Source organism: Chenopodium quinoa, unplaced genomic scaffold (genome assembly GCF_001683475.1).
Source record: "Chenopodium quinoa cultivar QQ74 unplaced genomic scaffold, ASM168347v1, whole genome shotgun sequence".
Lineage (NCBI taxonomy): Eukaryota > Viridiplantae > Streptophyta > Magnoliopsida > Caryophyllales > Amaranthaceae > Chenopodium > Chenopodium quinoa.
In genome coordinates this window covers 1,949,703-1,968,533 of record NW_018744460.1, presented here as the reverse complement: position 1 = coordinate 1,968,533, position 18,831 = coordinate 1,949,703, and the positions used below count along the sequence as shown (strand labels likewise).

General features: G+C 36.0%; 2 protein-coding genes across 3 annotated transcripts; one reads left to right on the top strand and one right to left on the bottom strand.

The window, feature by feature from the left end:
* The first annotated feature begins 11,057 nt into the window (after positions 1–11,057).
* LOC110697201 (ethylene-responsive transcription factor ERF017-like) lies at positions 11,058–12,198 on the top strand. Its single transcript, XM_021874548.1, has one exon. The coding sequence runs from the start codon at positions 11,140–11,142 to the stop codon at positions 11,842–11,844; it is 705 nt and encodes a 234-aa protein (XP_021730240.1). The 5' UTR covers positions 11,058–11,139; the 3' UTR covers positions 11,845–12,198.
* A 3,294-nt stretch (positions 12,199–15,492) lies between these two features.
* On the bottom strand, positions 15,493–18,701 carry LOC110697200. 2 transcript variants are annotated; one of them, XM_021874547.1, is made up of 4 exons: positions 17,727–18,701; positions 17,126–17,462; positions 16,253–16,322; positions 15,493–15,944 (listed from the first exon to the last, which is right to left on the bottom strand). In XM_021874547.1, exons 2-3 carry the CDS (start codon positions 17,439–17,441, stop codon positions 16,288–16,290), a joined length of 351 nt encoding a protein of 116 aa, XP_021730239.1. In that variant the 5' UTR covers positions 17,442–17,462; positions 17,727–18,701; the 3' UTR covers positions 15,493–15,944; positions 16,253–16,287. The 2 variants fall into 2 exon arrangements, with proteins under 2 accessions (XP_021730239.1, XP_021730238.1); XM_021874546.1 differs by having other exon boundaries at positions 15,493–16,322; positions 17,727–18,695.
* Between the last annotated feature and the right edge of the window lie 130 nt (positions 18,702–18,831).

Sequence of the window (18,831 nt, the reverse complement as noted above, 5' to 3'; positions counted from 1 at the left end):
TATGGGCTCACCCTTGCCGGCTGCACCCATAGTTGTCTTGACGTCAGAGAGATAGCACTCTCTTGCCGTCTTCTGGTCCCCGCTTAGGGCACCGACTGAACCATCATCCTTTTGAAACTTGACCAGCATGAGGGACGGGATGATGACAGCCTTAGATGCGTTGAGGGTAGGACGGCCAAATATCATGTTGTAGGCGGACAGCTCCTCCACAACCAAAAACCTGACTACCATGTGGCGTCCTTGCCCCTTTTCACCCAGCCGGATCGGAAGATCTATGCTTCCGACCGGATGCACTACTCCACCCCCGAAACCAACTAGTGGGTGAGGAGCCTGGTGCATGGTACCGGATGTGTACTTGAGCTTGGTCAAGCACTGATAACTGATCAAGTCAGACGAGCTCCCGGTGTCTATTAGGATCCGGCCAACCTTCTGGTTGGCGACCTTGCATTCGATGACGATGGGGTCATCATGAGGCCGCCTGACCTTGCCCCGGTCCTTTTCAGAAATAAGGACCTCAGGAAAGATGTCTTTCGACGCCTGGCCCTCATCCACTGAGTTGACCAGCTTCCTGATGTTGTCTTTGGTGCCCCGGATGGTAGGACCCCCTCCGGCAAAACCGCCTGCTATTGTGAAGATGGTCTCTTCATCCGTCTCGGAGTTTACTGGGCCGGTTTTTGCCGCCTGCCCTTTCTTGGCCTGGGTATTACCCTTAGCCTTGGGTAGGTAGGATTTTAGGGCCCCCTCATCTGCCAGACGGTCCAATAGCCGCCTGAGGCTATAGCAGCCATTGGTGTCGTGGCCGACATCCTCGTGGTATTGGCAATACTTGCTCTTGTCCCGTTTATTCACGGGGCTTTTCATTTCATCCGGTTTGTCGAGAGACATCCGGTCTTTGATTTCCAGGAGGATGGTGGAGCAATCTTTTGCGAACTCGTATTTGGGGACATACGGTTCTGACTTCCGCCTGATCTTCTGGGCCGGCTGTCCTGATCGGTCAGCTGCCCAGACCCCTTTTCTCTTTTCTTCCTTTCTTGCCGGCTGATGCTGTTGTCGGCTCTCTTTTTTGTCAGACTTTTTAGAATCTGACGGCTGCTTGACAGCACAAAGCTCCGTCGCCTGTATATAGGCTTCAGCTTCAATTAACGCCTCTTGGAGGGTAGCAACCCTCTTCCGGACGAGGTCAAACTTAAAGGTCGACCCATCCTTCAGACCTCGAAAGAAGTCTGTATAGGCCACTTCGTCTGATAGTCCTGGAATCTGAATTCTCATCAGATTGAACCGTCTGACGTATGACCGGAGGCCCTCCCGGTCGCCCTGCTGTATTGCCCCTAGGTCGAGGCTAGTCTTTTTGGCAGGAATATTCATTGAGAAATTTGACGTAAACAAGTACGCCAAAGTTCGAAAGCTGTTGATGCAACCGGCTGGTAGGTTACCAAACCACCGCTGGGCTATGCCCTTGAGGGTAGCCGGGAAGCATCGACACCAGACGGCATCATCTAACCCCTGAAGGTACATGAGGTTAGAGTAGGCCATTAAATGGTCTTCTGGGTTGGTGGTGCCGTCATAGGCCCCCACCAAAACATTCTTGATCTTAGGCGGCTGTGCCGCCTGGGTTATCTCGGGTGAGAACGCCGTTGGCTGTTCCCCCAAATTTAGCAGGCGCAGCTGCCAGTCCGTGGGTTGGTACGGCTGCTGCGCTTGCCCACCGAAAAGACCCGGTGACATAAAAGGGGATCCACCCAACCCATTTGGTGTGCCGAATAGGCCAGGCTGGATCACTTTGGGTCCAGACCGGGCAGAAGCTTCGCCCGTCTGGCTCCCAGGGTTCGTTCCCGTACGCCTGTGTGAGACGTCATGGAAACTGTCCGGGAAGGTCGACGTTGAGGTCGACGCAGACGCCTGACCTCGCTTCTCTTGGAGAAATGTGCGGGCGTCTGAGAATGTTTTCTTGGAGCCATCCGGCTGTACGTGCCGGATGGCCTTTCGCAGCTCCCCTTGAGGAAAACGGAGTCTGCTCGGGTCAAACCTTAGGCCCTCCCCCTCCTTTGGCTTTGGGTGAGGGGTAGGAACTCGTTCTTTGACCGCTTTCTTTCCAGAAGGCTTCTTGGCCGGCTGACCCTTCTTTGGAGTAGCTGACCGGATGAGGCTCTTGATCTCACCCTTGAAACTATTCATGAATGACATGAGTTCGTTTCTTGTAACGGGAGCTGAGCCCTCCACCGTCTGGGTAATTCCAGCCGGTTGCCCGGCTGGGTTGCTGGGAGCAGCTTGGCTGATTTCCCGTTCTCTTTTATCTTTAGCACGAGTGTGCTTCGTTCTGAAGGACCCATCCGGGGCCACATATGTTTCAATTTCGTCTCCACTTTCATGGTCCGTCTGGACCTCAGGCTCGACCACAGGCCGTTTGCCCTGATTCGGTGACACAGTATCAGAAGTCATCTTAGAAGTACTCTCCCCACAGACGGCGCCAAATGTTTCGGGGTTTTTTGATGTGTCCTGCGGGAGAGTTACAATTCCAAGAATGCCTTTCGACGCCTGTGCCTGCAAAATCACGAAGACTCCTGGGGGTAGGAGCTCCGCCTCCGACGATCAAGTTAGTAAAGATACGGGAGGTAGAATGCACGTATTGTTGAAGTTACTTCTCGCGTAATGGGAGAATTCCGCAATTAATATTGCTCGGGGTAGGTGTTTGTTTTTTTTGAGGAGTATTCAATGTAAGCAATAAATGTTCAGATGCCCATTAATGAGGGTCCTTCCACTATTTATAGTGGGGAAGGGATGGTTCCCCTTTTAGGGTTTAGAGGACACGTGTCAGCAGAGGATTGGAACCCTGCTGACCAACGGCTGGGTGCCACGCGTCACTAGGCCATTGGGCCACGTGTTTAGGGTATTTTTACCCCAAACAATGTGCATTGCTGAAAATTGATAAATCCCAAAAATGTTATATGTTAATTAATGGTGAACTCGTGTTTTTATTGGATATGTTTGGCAAATTAATTAATATATGTTGTATTCATTAACTGACTGAAACTAGTGATTGAGATTTGATACTGGTACCTTTTTAGATCCGTTTATCTCTCATTTCCTTTTCTCTCTTCCTCCCTCAAAAGTCAAAACCCTAGATTTTTGTGTAGATATATGTGCTACCACCGGCCTTTTGGTTACCGGTAAGCCCTTTTTTTTTTTTTTTTAACTACTTTGTACTTCTTATTTACAACAAAACTCCATTCTCTCTCTATCAAAGAATCTTTACCTATTGTTGAGTGACTCGTCCCTAATGTGTTTTGTGTCTTCTTTGGTAAATGATAAAATTAGTAGAAATTAAGATATTACTTTTGGGGATTATGGTGGCTAAATCCAATTGCATTAAGTGGTTTGTTTAAGCCCAATCCTCAATTTTAAAGGTAATAATAACACTATTTGTATCATGCACTTCATAAAATTTATTGATTAGTTTTTTACTGGTGCAGAGAAAGTTTCAATTCACCATAGCAAATAATTATGGAAACAAAATTTGTATAATTTTTAAGTATTGTCCATTAAGTCACAAATCAATCAAGATAATTGACATCCACACCAATTAATTCTTAATGTTTGAAGGTTAACATTGAATGAGAAATAATGGAAATGATATACATGGTATAAGAGCTAAAATCTAATTTGATGATCTATGAACAGCTTTGCTCACCAGTAGGATGCCCATGATCAATTTTTAGTCTGACTAAAACCAGTTTACTCTGATAAATCACAGGTACCAGTGTTCTATGCTATATGGTAACATGATAAATTCCGAAAATGTTCCATATTCATATATCTTTATTTCGTGTTTTGGGAATGTTTGGAAAACTAACTAATTCTTGTATTCAATATTGTTTATCCTCTCAACTTCTCAAGTCACTAGCTGAATACCCTCTTAAGAGTCTTAACTATTACTATTGCTTTTATGTCTTAGTTTCTGTAGTTCTTTCATTGGATGGGCTTCGCCCATTAGGTGGCTTCCCCCAATATTGCATATTTTACTTTGTTTGCAGCATGGGGAGAAGTTGTTTTGCTTTTGGTTTCCTCAACCTCTGGTTATTGTTCTTGATGTTTTTAACCACCTAATGTAATATATTCTCCTTTTCTATTTAAAAAAATAAAAAATACAGTCCGCCTTATACGTGGTTGGCCACACCGTGTGGCCACTTATAGAAGAATAAAGTAACCCCTATAATACTGACCTAGTAACCCCTGTATCACTGACCGAATAACCCCTATAACACTGATTGAGTAACCATATAACACTGACGAAGAAACCCCTTTAACACTGATCAAGTAACCCCTTTAACACTGATCAAGTAACCCCTATTACACTAATGAAGTAACTCCTATGATGGCTGGCCACACGGTGTGTCCAGACACATATAAGAATTTGTGAAAAAAATATTGGTTGAAATTTGTGGTTGAAATTTACTAGGCAAAAGCTAACAAACTCCCTCTGGGTGTTACATAAATAAAGTAGCTAAAAGTGGAATTTTAAATTAAAATTAAAAATACGTGCTAATTACACTAATCGACTCGTGATTTTGTTATGCATTCCAAAGTTTATATTATTTTGGATGTAAATATGATGGTGGATTCAAGTCTAACTTCAAAGAACATGAAAACTAACTCCGGTGAACATGTACTCCAATGAAGATATATAAAAGCTACACGTAAGATGATGTTATGTTTATTAGGGTTTTCTAGCTGAATATATAAGAGAATTTCAATTTTTTACCAAGATCGGACTGAAAACACGAAATCGTTATTTTCCTTTTGAAACCAAGCTTACTTTTTTTTTTTCTATCATAATCCAAGCTTACTTACCATAAGAAATACAAAGTTCGTGAGTGTAAAATAGAACATGAGACTTTTAAAATGAGTTGACCTACTTTTAATATACTGTAAAATGTGAACAGATAGACATGCGACTTTTCAAAACAAGTTTACCTAATTAAGTTTTAAAATACACGAGGTGTATATTATACACATGACGTAGCGTACTAGCGTATAATATACTAATAAGTAATTATACATGTATTCAGTAAAGTCTTGGCAAAAAGTATGTGAGTACTCTATATAATATGCCAAAAGGCGGCGTTAAGTTGGAACAACAAAGCAAAACTTCACGTTTATTATTGGTTGGGTCATATTATCATGTCGCAATTTAATTCTTTTAATGCATGATTATATTATATGCAACATGTGTGTTGTGGGTCATTTTCTTAATACATTGTAGTACATTATTTTTTACTCCACTATTTTTGACTTATTGTTTGATGTCATGGGATGTATCCACTGTTCAGGGGAATCCATGGTCCAAGAAACCGTGTAAGCCTTTAGTTTAGTGCACCAAAAAACTTTCACTTCACTCTTCTTCTTCATCTTCTTCTTCTTTACAACGCACCACTTTACTCCTCTTAATATATCGAGTCGTTTGGATTGAATATAAGAATCAATTGTACTTCTCTGTAATTTTTTAAAAGTAAAATGTTGTGACTTTTTGCACGTTTTACTTTAGAGAGAAAACTTCTACCAGGGTCATTTGGGGCTTGGCCCCTGCCCCATGGTAAATTATTCTAATTAATTAGTTACTTAACTTAAATAACTTTATTTTACTTATAAAATATTGGGACATAATGATTAGTTTTGAGTGAGATGTAAATTATTTAAATCCCGACCCTCTAATATTTTCGGCCAAATTCCGTCACTGATTTACCTAATCCACTTTGACGAATACTTGTATTACTGATTTATACATAAGATAACATATGATCTTATGGGTACTTGTTGGAATCGTTTTAATGAGTAATAATTTATTAATATTTAATTGTTATTTTGATAATTAAAGATATATATTATTAGTCAAAGTTTTGCATTGATATACGTACTCTTGAAAAATGTTTCACTTATAAAAAGGTATTTCATAAAATTGTATAAATTTGAAAGTTTGTGACAAAATGATGCGTTGATCATTGTTATTAATACTCTAAATTTTGTTTTTTAGCTTTTTATATACAAGGTTGTATGTATCATTTTTTTCCCCAATATATACGAGTACGTACAATAATAAATGAAAAAAAGAAATCTCTCGAAGTAAGTTTAATTAAGTCACTCATAAGGATGGATAATCTTGCACAAAAAAAACATACGGATGACATAGAACCATAGAAGTACGGTTTATTACTCAACAGTGATATAAGGACGTTGACACATACTTGGTATATATGATGCGATAATTTGCAATGACGTAAGGGGGTTTTGCATGGCTAATACTCATGTTTCATGTACGGGTTGAATTTGGACCAACCACGCGTTAACGAGAAACGACTTCACCTTTTGACTTAAACTCTTTCTCTGTATTTAATTCGTCTTATAAAATTATTGTTAACAATTAACTCTTTATTTTACTCAATATCTGAAATCTAAGAAAACCAAAAGTTTAAGGATAGAAACTAGAAAGTATACGAGTAGTAGTTTCCTTCAAAAAGAAAATGTAGTAGTTGATGAAAATAATGGCGGTTGATCGAATTAATTTGACAATAATGCAAATATGTTTTGACGGCGTTCCGTAGTTTACACCAATGAGAGGTACTGGTAGTGGTCAAGGAAGTAATTATTATAAGGAACATTCTCTTATGTAATATTAATTAAGGTGTGTCGAGTTACATGAGTGAATTTGATATTGAACAATATTTGACTCTTTTTATTCTTGATAGTCTATGGTCTTTGCTACTAACCGTGTAAGAAAAGGGTACATATGGGTATACCGTACCATCTCACTAGCTGGCTCGTTTTTTTAAAAAAAAAAAAAAAAAAAAAAAAACCATATTAAAGTAAAGGTCTATAAATTACGATAGTAATATGAGGATCTATGTGTTAATAAACAAATTAAATTACTCTACTATATTTAAAGAAAACTTCATGCCAAATCTCAATATGTCAATGTATAAGTCACTAGCTTAATCGTGAATGGTTTTCTCATTCTAATCTAACAAATTCCATATGCTACTGTTTGAGCCTAGTCCATGTCCTAAGCTCGTTAAATCTGAAATGACGAAAATATCTCTCTATAATCCAGTTCATCATCCTTAATCATCTATTTATTATCATAAAGTACAGATTTACCCCTAATATGTCCAACAAAGTACATCTTTGCCACCTGGAAGTACATACATCTATAAATAGCAAGCCAGTGATTAATGATGGTAAATAACTTTTTCCAATCTCTGATTCTCTCTCTACTTTCTCTTTCTAGAAAGTATATTACTGACTTAAGTGTCGAAGGGGCGTTCCGTCCCGGGTCAAACCTTGGGGCAACTTACTTTCTCTTTCTTGTAGGCGTAGCTCTCAAACACCCTTGCAAGGCGAAACTCGAGTACATTTGGACATTAGACATTGGACATTTTGGTACCTAAAATACCCTTACACACTGAGAAGAATTCTGTTTCCAACTATGTATATGAAGTACATACATGTTACATCTCTCATCTTTGTAGTAATTTAATATAAAATTTCTAAAATTATTTAAATAAAATCTTTTTCGGTACACTTTAAAAATAAATATTTTTTACGAGACAATAAACAAAGTTAAAGTAGAATAAATATAATCTTAATCACCTTCTAGGAAGAGGGAAAATTTGACCTCTTCTATGTTCTTAATTAACATTTTTCCAATGACTATACCATACCGTACCATGAATGTAACAAGAGTCGTTATAAAAAAAAAAAGGGTGTGGGGGATGTCATAAAGTAAAAGGGAAACCAAATGAACTGACTTGAAAAAGGGTTTGACATGAATCACATGATAAGAATAATATTGAAGCTACTTACGAAGCAGAGGTCATCTTTATCTACTAAGGACAAATAATAAGATACAATTTTGACGTAAAGCCATAATATCATTAAACTAAACATCTTATTAGTCGTCAAAACGTGCTTGAATATATTCTTCATTCGTACAATGGCAATGCTGATATTACAGTAAGTATTAGAAAGTGGGAACATGTTGCTGACAATCTGACATACAGACTTTTATAATATGTTAGGAGTACGTATGAAATTATGATTATTTTTAATTTTAGAGTGGGAACATTTAGGTATACTTTTACAAAAGGATTATGCGAAAAAATGATGGCTTGTTTGACATCGTTTTTTATTTTCGGTTTTCTAAGTTTTTGAAAACAAAAAACGAAAAAAAGGAAACAAGAAAAAAGGTGTTTCCACTTTTCTGTTGTCAGTTTTCAAAATAATCATTATTTTAATAGGTTTGACTAATTTTTGATTCATTATACTTGTATGACATATATCATATGATTGTGAAAAACAAAAAATCAAAAAACAGAAAACCACAGTGATGTCAAACGGACCCTTAATGATTGGATATCTATATGTGACATAGTGACCAACAAGAGTTGGCTCAAGTGGTAAACAATTTGATGTCGTTTAAGGGAGGTCTTCAGTTCGAGCCTCGCCGAATGCAGAAAACTCTTGTAATCAGATTCACCCGTCATAAGCCAGGTGTGCAATCCGGGTCGAATCCGAATGTAGTCAAAGCTAAGTTCCGATAAAACGGATGGGACAAACTCAAAATATATGTGACATAGTGTATATGTATGGGCAAAATATACTTTGTATGTATGGAGTACTCATATAAAATACTCATATTCCGTATAATATTTCATGGTTATGACTTATTGACTTGTACGACTACAGGAGTATAGGTTACTATTGCTAAATGCACTTTAATGTCTAGCATGACCGCATAGTGTTTCGTGTTTTTTTAGGTGTCTTGCGGGAGAGTTACGTCACCAAGACTAGATTCCCTTCGCCTGTAAACAAACGGAAGCTCCGGTTGTGCGGAGTTCCGCCTCTAACGATCAAGTTAGTAAGAGTCGAAGGAGAGTAAAAAGTGCGGAAAGTAAAAGTAGATCTTCTCAGATTCCGAGATCAGATGTTTTCTCTGATGTGAGAGAATTGATTGTGCGTAATAAATGAACGTGTCCCCAAATTGGGGTAAATCTCCTTATTTATAGGGTCATGGGAATCAGTGCCACCTTTTTTAGGTCATCAACCTAGGTAAATGGGTTGCGTCGTTTTTACAGCGTTATCGGAATTTGGACCGTTAAAAGCCGCCTTCTTCCTTGAGGATTGAGAGTGCCACGTGTCAACTTGGTCCTTTTTGGACCTCTCCTGGGGTGACATGTGTCCCCTTGTGATTGGGCCACGTGACCTGGATATTTTGACCCAAATCACATAGTACCTACGACAAGTCGACAACATCACAACAATGATGATATAAATGTAAATACCAAGTACTCCGTACATACATTTACAAGTATATAAAAATATTGTGGGAGTAGTTCTAGTTTTATTAATTCTAATTATATGTTGAGTATATGATGATTATTTTTTCCATGAACTATCTTATTGGATCGGAACCTCACTTGGATCAACCCAACCTGAGTGAAAGGGTAATAGAAATCCCTACCCTTAAAGTGTTCAAATTAAATTACATACATATATATAATTCTTTTGTAAAATGTACTCATAATACCTATTATCACTTATCTGTTTTAGGAGGCCAAGACCAATTAAAATTATATACGGAAGTATGTTCATTTCTATGGAGTTGTAAATTCAATTTGGTTTTGAGAAAATACAAATATATATGTTGGGCAGTTATGATTTGTCCAAATCACCTAGTCCATTATTAAGGTCCTTACTCTCCTTAGTATAATGAGCAATACTTTCACAAAAAAAACAAAAAAATAAAAATAAATAAATATTTTGTGGGGCAAAAACAACAAAGATTATTACACGTACTCCTTATCAAAACGGGGTTTTAATTTGCCAGCTAGAGTCAAAATAGTAAGGTTGCAGACCCAAGAACATAACCAAATAAACTAGAATACTGTTTTTAATATTATTTGCAATAAATGAATTTTTTACTTCTCACAAATAATAACTTTTGTTGCAACTAATAAGAAACGGAAGTAGTACAAATAGATTAACGAAGAGTAAATCCACGATAAACTTCATGTCTTCGTCCATATTTTTAATCTAATAATATATAGACATTAAAAAAATGATATTATATGTGATTTTATTTGATTCTTTTACACAGTCGAGACTATAACTTTGAAACTTTTTTTTATGACTTTGAAACTTGAGCACTCAACTTAATATAAGAGCCCTAATTTAACCTACACTCTTCTTCAACATCTTTTCTCACTTTTCACTGTTTGAAAAAGATGCGAGTTTGCTATGAAGAAAGTACACTTGTAAGTTAGTTGTAACTAAAGATGGGCATGGATACGAGCCGTGCCATGTAGGCCTATGTGTCAAGCTAGCATGCATCATATCGTGTTCAAACGGTTTGTGTCTAGAACAGGCCAAGAATAAAATAGTGTGTGCTAGCGGGCCACCTAATAAATTATATGGACTATATTTTTTTGATAACTTGGCCGAAACATTGGCCAATTCGCCGTGCTCATACTAAATTTAATAATGAAGTTCATACACAGCCTGAACCTACTGACGTGCATATGATAGACTTAGACCATATCAGATCAGGCCATTTTTCGTTTCGACTTGGCTCATTTCCATCTCTTATTGTAACAGTACAATTGATGGAGTATTGTACTATATGTCTATATCCATAAGTCTATCACTAGTAAAAAAAAAAAAAAGAAACAAAAACTGTACAAGTATGTAGTTTTCAATGATGTTACTCCTTACTCGATTTGTCCCTCACTCTTTGAAATGGGGTCCACTTTACGGCTTTACGGCCCTTTCCAAGATAGTGCTACATCATTATGACACGTGGCTAATGTATAATATTTTACTAAAAAAAAAATCACTATCACGTGGTTCTTATTTATGTAGCACATCAGAAATTCAAATCAACCGCGTAATATTTCCCCGTATTCACTAATCCCTTGTCCACGTGCGACTCCTCCCCCCCTTTGACCAACACGCTTCTTTTAATGTGTTGACTTATCTCACCTCAAAACACAAACACATATAAATAAGCACCTCAATTGCATCACTCTCTTCATCCAACTAAAATTCGTTACACTCTCAAATCCCAACTCGATCTTACAAACTCGTCAAAAAATGGTCAAGAAATCGCCGGAGTACCAACCAAACGATAGTAGTAACATAAACTCGATCAAATATAAGGGTGTACGCAAGAGGAAGTGGGGTAAATGGGTGTCCGAAATCCGTCTCCCTAACAGTCGGGAGAGGATTTGGCTGGGGTCGTATGACACAGCTGAGAAGGCAGCACGTGCATTTGACGCGGCACAATTTTGTTTACGTGGCAAGTCCGCTAACTTTAATTTTCCTGAGAATCCACCTGATATTGCTGGAGGGCGGTCAATGACTCCGTCTGAGATCCAAGTTGCGGCCTCTAGGTTCGCTTATAACTCGACAAACGAGGATGATCGAGGTGGATTAGAGGAGAATCCGATGATTGAAGAGTCGGGTGAGGCGTTGTCATACTCACCATCTATGTCGGACGGAACAACAACAACAACAACAACAACAACTACTCAAATGGATAGTTATACATACACGAGTAGTTTTGAGGTGGCAGGGGTAGAAGCGTCGTTTCAAGATCAGTTAAGTTTGAGTAACGCACTCGGGTCGGGTAATTACGTGTCGGATTTCGGATATTTAACCGGATTTGATGATTTTACCGGGGGTGATTTTTTTGCAACGCAACATCAGTCAAATAATAATTTTGATTACGTTAGTCAAGAGGCCGAGAACACTTATGATGCTTCACTTTACCAAGACTCTTACCTTTGGAACTTCTAAAGATATCAGAGCAAAGTTAATTGAACATACGAGTAGTAAATTACAGAGGGAGTAGTAAACAGAGTAAAGATGTGGGAATTTGGAATCATTTTTTTTCAAGTTTCAAATTCTGATAATCGGTCCATTATTATTAGATTAATTACTTGGACAAATAAGTAACTTTTTAGGACACAAAATGTAATACAAGTATGAGATTTTTAGCATTTTGTTGACCTTCTCAATCTTTTTTTTTTTTTTTTTTCTTTTTTAGAGTTTCCATATTTGGAATTTTTTGTGAGGCAATGGCTTCATTAACATACCAATTACAAACATCCAAATTTTATTTCCTAATTTATAATTGATTATGTAATTATATATTTCTGCATGTATTATTGTTTACTGCTGTATTAATTATTTACCACAAAAGTAATTTTTTTTATAACCATCATCTTCAATTCAAGCTCAGTCTCTATTTCAATGGTGATCAAGTGAAAGTAAATAGTTATTTTGGAAGAATCTTCTTAATTAGTCCATATTTACATTATTTTGCTTCACATATAAAAGTCCCAATTCAATTTGATATGTTCAATATAATATCGGAATGAATTAATATTAATCCCAGATCATATTTACTGTATAAGATTGTAGTTTTCAGAGTTTTGAAAACAAAAGTTAAAATGACTACTTTGGAATTTTTAGATGATAATAATTTGTTACTTGAAACTTTATTTTTTTTGTTTTGCCTTATCTTAATTTTTTGGTTGAATCATGTTGTTGGTGGCGCCATCTTATAGTGGTTGTGCAATCATTTTCGCCACCAATGGCTCCACCTTGCACATACGAGTAGTAGTTCTCTATTTCTCGTTCGTGGATTTTTCCATTAATAAATTAATATCTTAGTGTTTGTTTGACATTGTTTTTTGTTTTTAGCTTTTTATTTTTTTAAAAACCAAAAACAAAAGACAGGCTACAAAAAAAAAATGTTTCCACTTTTTTGTTGTCAGTTTCTAAATTATCAGGATTTTAATAAGTTTAACTAATTTTTTATTCATTAGACGACATATATCATATGATTTTGAAAATCAAAATCATAAAACAGAAAATCACAACAATGCCAAACGAACCCTAAATACCTATAAATATTTTTCAAAGTTAATAGTCAATAGTATTTAAAATTTAAAATAAGTAATTTCAATTCAGAATTAGATAAATAAATATTATGGAGTATTAAATTCAAAGGTTAAAATGATCCAGTAAACTAATCCTCCTACTTTTTCCTTTTGCTTATGTTTTTGGTGTTTTCTCGATATAGAAAACTTTTATACATTGTTTATCTCAACTAAAAAAACGAAAAAGGAAAAAAAATGTATGGAGAAGAAGGGATTAGCATTAACTCCGTTCATTCTATTAATAAATCTATGAAAATATAGACATGTGATGAAATAAGGGTAGGGGTAATACTCGTAATAGAGACCCACCAAGCACAACGACAAAAGAGCAATAATGATATGTTAAGGCCAAACATAAAGAACAATTAGTACGAGTACATAATTAGGATAATGGTGGCTACTTGGAGAGTTGGAGTACCATGATGCACTACAAGAAAGCAATTTTTACATACATTGACGACCGGTAATTTTAGAATTATACAGAAGTTAAACATTTGTCGCTACATACCAATGACAATAAATTTGTACCGATACTATAGGAAAGCGATATTTACAGACGTTTTACTATTGACGACCAGTAAAATTCTCCATAATTTTAGAATTATCAACAATTTAAACATTTGTTGCTACTTACCGATGACAATAAATTTGTACTGACAGTTTACCGTCATCGGGGAAATTCTATCTTCATATATATTATTGGGAGCCTAAATTTTAAAATCTAGTTTTAAGGGATACACCAACTATGATAAATGTGTGTGTAGCATCACAACCTTTTAAGGGTGCAGTGTACAGTACAAAGTATGTGATTGGGTGCACATATTAGCATAAAATGACACTAATGAACTAAGGTTCCATGGAATAAGTGAAATCTTCATTATTTTATAATTGTTTAAACATTTTTTAAATTTACATGATTTTCCATCATGCGTGACTAAATTAGCCTTCCCTTCTTCTCCTTTTTATTTTATTTATTTTATTTATTTTTTCTTTTCATTTAAGCATTTCTTAACCTCCACCATTTAAGCGGATTCCTTCAAAAAAAATTGTGCTATTATTTTCCTTCGTTTGCTTTTTCAATTGCTTTTTTTTTTTTTTCTAATATTGATCTCACATGATTGACTTAATTTCCTTTCCCTCTCCACTTAGTCAAATACTAAATTGATAAATAAATAAAAATCATTCGAAAACCTTTATTCTACCAAATTAAATAACTTTCTAATACCAATTAAGCCCCACAAAATGATTCAAAATACTTAATTCAAACAACAATTCTAGAATTGGATTTTAAGATATGCCAAATTGATTTTTTGGTTTTTGATGTACAACACTTTAATTGTGGAGGTTGAGAGAGAATAATTTAAAGGGAAAAAATTAATTATAATGGAAGAGGAAACTAAGTCAATCACATGAGATGTAAAAAAAAGTAATTGAAGAAATAAACGATAGAAAATAATGGTGAAAACCTTTTGAAATAATTTAATTTAATGGTGGAAATTGAATGGTGTTTAAAGTAAAATAATTAATGTAAGAGAAGACTACTTGGTTACGTGAGATGGAAAATTAAGTAGAATGGAATTAAACAAATATATATATATATAAATAAAAAAAAGCATTAAAAATATTTCAGATTCCAATTTCTGAAGAAATCTAAGTTATGCCAATGTCATTTATGTTGTTATGTGCACCCAAGTGCAAAGTGCATAGTTTGGGATGTTGAGTGCACCCTCAAAAGGTTGTGCTGCTACACGCACTTTCGTCATAGTTGGTGTTATTGCGACCAATTTTTCCTTTTTATAAATAAGAGTGAGAGAGAGGAGAGAAAATTCAAATTTCTTAGACATGTTAAGATGAAAGATATTATAAAATATGGACAAAATTGGTTTTAAATTATTAATACCGTGAACTATAGGATGGATGTACCCAACACTCTGAATTTGACTAGTCGATGACACACCACCAACTATTCATTTGGGTGTAACACACGCCATTAATAAATATTTTTTGACACTTAAACTGAGACGGCATTTTCAGTAATTAAAGGACAATTAATGACACACATTGCACCCCACTTAATAATTGGTGCTATTCCAATGACTAGTCAAATTTCAACACCCATTTTTGCCCAAAAATATAATCATTTATGGAAATTTGTCTGACCCTTTTATAGGGAAATAAGTCAGCTAGAAACAAATTTGTTCTAGTTATAATTGTTTCAAAAAAAAATTTGTTCTAGTTATAAAGATAATTGGTTCTGAAAGATGATAACAGATGTCAGCTCATCCTTCTCCGATTTCTGATGGAAAGAAGATAGATTTGAGCCAGAAAATCAAAAAGAAACTGACCAGTCCCCTGGAAATGTCCAGGAACTGGGCAAAAAAGGCGCAGGGTTATAATTAAATATTAGTAGGAGAAAGAAATAATATAAAAAAAAAATAGTGTAAAAAAATGGGGTTAATAGGGGGGAGAAATAGTAAAAAAAAAAAAAAAAAAAAAAAAAAAAAAAAAAGTAGGTTCTTATCAAATAAGAAATGGAAGAAAAAAAATGTGTTGCGATTATTACATGACGGAGGAGTAATATCATCCTGGAATCACACAAATGTATATTCTGACATTGATTACTTCATCTCATATCTCTAACATTGAGAATTTGAAGTTTACCAAAACCAAAGTATAAAAATAACTGTCAATATCTTCCAAAAGACAAGCAAGAGTCTGGAAGCTCTAGTGTTAGCAGTAATAATTTGCACAAAATATGCTCTCCAAAAGAGCATTGACAGCATCATACGGATGATAAAGGCAAAACAGTGATGGCATTAGACCACAAACCTGAAGTTCCAGCGCCTTTGACATAAAAATAGATGAATGATATAAAGTTAACACAGTACAGATTCGTCGAGTTTTGTACCTACAATGCTCTCCGAAAAAGGACCCATAAAGAGTAGAGATAGCCTGATCAGTACAAGCAAAAATATAAGTCCACATGAGCTCTGTTTCTGCATTAATGCAGCAAGCATGGCAGTCATACAATTATACTCCCCGTATCATAGCTATTGAACCAAAATGTCTACAACACTACTAATCGACCAAGCCTTCATCAACTAGGCAGTGTGAACCATATTGACAAGAAATCCATCAGCAAATAGAATGAAAGAAAACAAAAAAAAAAAAAAAAAAACCTTTTCAAAGCAAAATCAAAAAAATTTATGCACAACCCGTTCCGAGTTGGTAACCATTCAGTTAGATAAGAAAAGGCCTACATAGATGTGATGGAGACAATTGATTCTCTTTGGCTTCATTTGTTGAACTCCCAGATAATACCTCCATCCTCTGCAATCATTTCAAAGAGCCAACTTCAGATGAAAAAAATTCACTTTACAGAGATAATAAGGAGCACCAGAAAAACAAAAGAGAAATTCTAGTAGCAATTTATGAGTTCCAGTAATAACATCAGTTTCATACTTTCATGCCAAACAAATTTTCATAATTTGTGTCTATAAGATTGCAGTGATATACAAGGAGTATCTGCAAAGATGAATAAACTTAATAATCCAAGGCTTCTATGATTTTGGATAAAGGCCAAGTGGAACCAAAATCATATATTTTAAAATCAAATTCATTTCATTGCAGGTTCAACATCTACATCAACATTACTCCAAAGCCACAAAGAGCCACGAGAGATAAGATAAACAGATATGTCAGTTAAAATTACATAACCTTATCAATCAGCAATGAAGAAGCATTACCCTTGATACCAAAAGCAACAACCCAACAACAATGTGTTACTTCATAACGAGTAAATAAAAATCACAAACCAGAAAAACAAACCATTTTGATTTAACCAATTATTATTATTACCCAAACTTTACAAAACAAACCATTCAACTCCATTGGAAATGAAAACCAATTTTATCTCATTTACCAAACTTATAAAGAGCAAAATAAATGAGTGGTTCCATCATACAATATCGAGTGATAGAACAATACCATTCTATCAACCATGCATTCATTAGACGACCCTCAACCATGATCACAATCAAATTAACTTTATTATGCAACTAATTATTGCAATGTAATCTACTATACAGAAAAACACGAAGATACGCACTCATACATTGCAACAAATTCTATACCTTTAACTTTCTTGTTGATCCAAACCTCCCAAAGCATGCCAGCACCAACTCCAGCTACAATAAAGGATCCATAAAATGCAATTGCGGAGGGTATAGATTTCCTGGGAAGGAAATAACATTCTGGGATCTGCCTAATTTTCTTTGGAAGCCGTTTTTTCGTAATTGGTTGGCCATTTTCCACCTTATCACTGGTAGTACTCATGTTTTTCCACTCCAATGGATCCTTCCCCTCTTCGGCGAAGGCCCGACCCTGAGCCGGGGCAGGAGGGGCGCCTGCCCTGGGCTCAGGTCCATTTTCAGAGTTCCGTTCTAACATTAAAGGGTTATAATCAAAGGCCTGCAACATATTCGCAACCAAATTTGATTCAATTATCAAAGTAGGCTCACAAAACAATTCTGCTTGCATTAAGAATACCAATGTTGAGTGCACATATCAAAATTCTAGCAACAAAATTGCTCATTCTAATCTAACCTAACTTTAGTAATTGTAATTGTTAGTTAAATAGTCCACCTAAGAACCCTAATTTGACTATTTGACGATGAACCCTAGATTGTGAAATTGATTTTAATGATACAAAAGAAAAAAGAAAAAACATCTTACCTCAAAAGTTGCTTCAATGGAGAAAAGAAAGCTGAGAAGCCGGTTCAATCGAGGAGAGAAAGCTCAGAAGCCGCTTCAATGGAGGATTCAGAGTACGGTTCAATAGAGGAGAGAACTAGAGAAGTGTGCAAGCGTAAAAGAAATGAGCTCTAAAGGGAAGCACAAATAAGACTTTAAAATAGTATTAATTCAAAATCATCCGTCGTTTAGTTTAATTAATGGTAACTTTATTTTAATATTACCACATTTAGTTCTTTTATTATCTAACGCGAGCATGCCCCCATTTATCTCCTAGATTAACATAAATTGTACTATCTTTGTCCCTTTGTGGGTCTCGTCCATAGATTAACGACCGTTAGTTTTGGGTTGACATAGTTAACTGAAAGTAACTCATGGTTAGATGTTGGTTGTGGTTTTTAATTCCATTTTTGACGTTTTCATGTCGTAAGTATTGGTATTTTCATTTTTTCACACTAATGGCAATAAGCAGTTGGAAAGTAAGATGCTGAAGACTAAATCGGGGTCGGACTGGGAGTTTATGGCGTGGTTAACACCGAAGGGGTGAAACTGGGTTTGTTAAATTGACCCATGTTGTGTATGTTTAGAATTGTTTTTTTTAGGGGGGTTGGGATTGGGGAAGTGGGATTTGGAGTTGGAATTGTGGTTGTGGGGGTGGAGGAGAGGTGGAGAGAGGGCGATGGTGTAGGGGGAGGAGAGAGAAATTAGTGGAGGTTGGTGGTGATGGTGCGGCGGTTGGTGGTGATTGTCACGATACTAGGAGGAGAGAGAATGTGTTGAAAATTACAATTAATTGGTTAAATGAAGGTCAATGGTACTTCTACTGTGGAGTATACTTGATAGGTATGTTGTTCGATTAGTTGTTTTGCTTCCATTGTTAGATGGATTGAGGAAGTTAGTGTGAAAACGACTCCAATTTGTTGCGTTAAATTAACCCAGTTCTTGGAATGTTGTTTTCAATTTAACAAATCAAAACAAACACATTAATCTATTTTATTAATCAGTCAATGGACTTATGTATTTCAAATGGACTATTTCATATTCAAAACTCAACGACAACCAACCAATCAGTAAAATTGAAAAACTG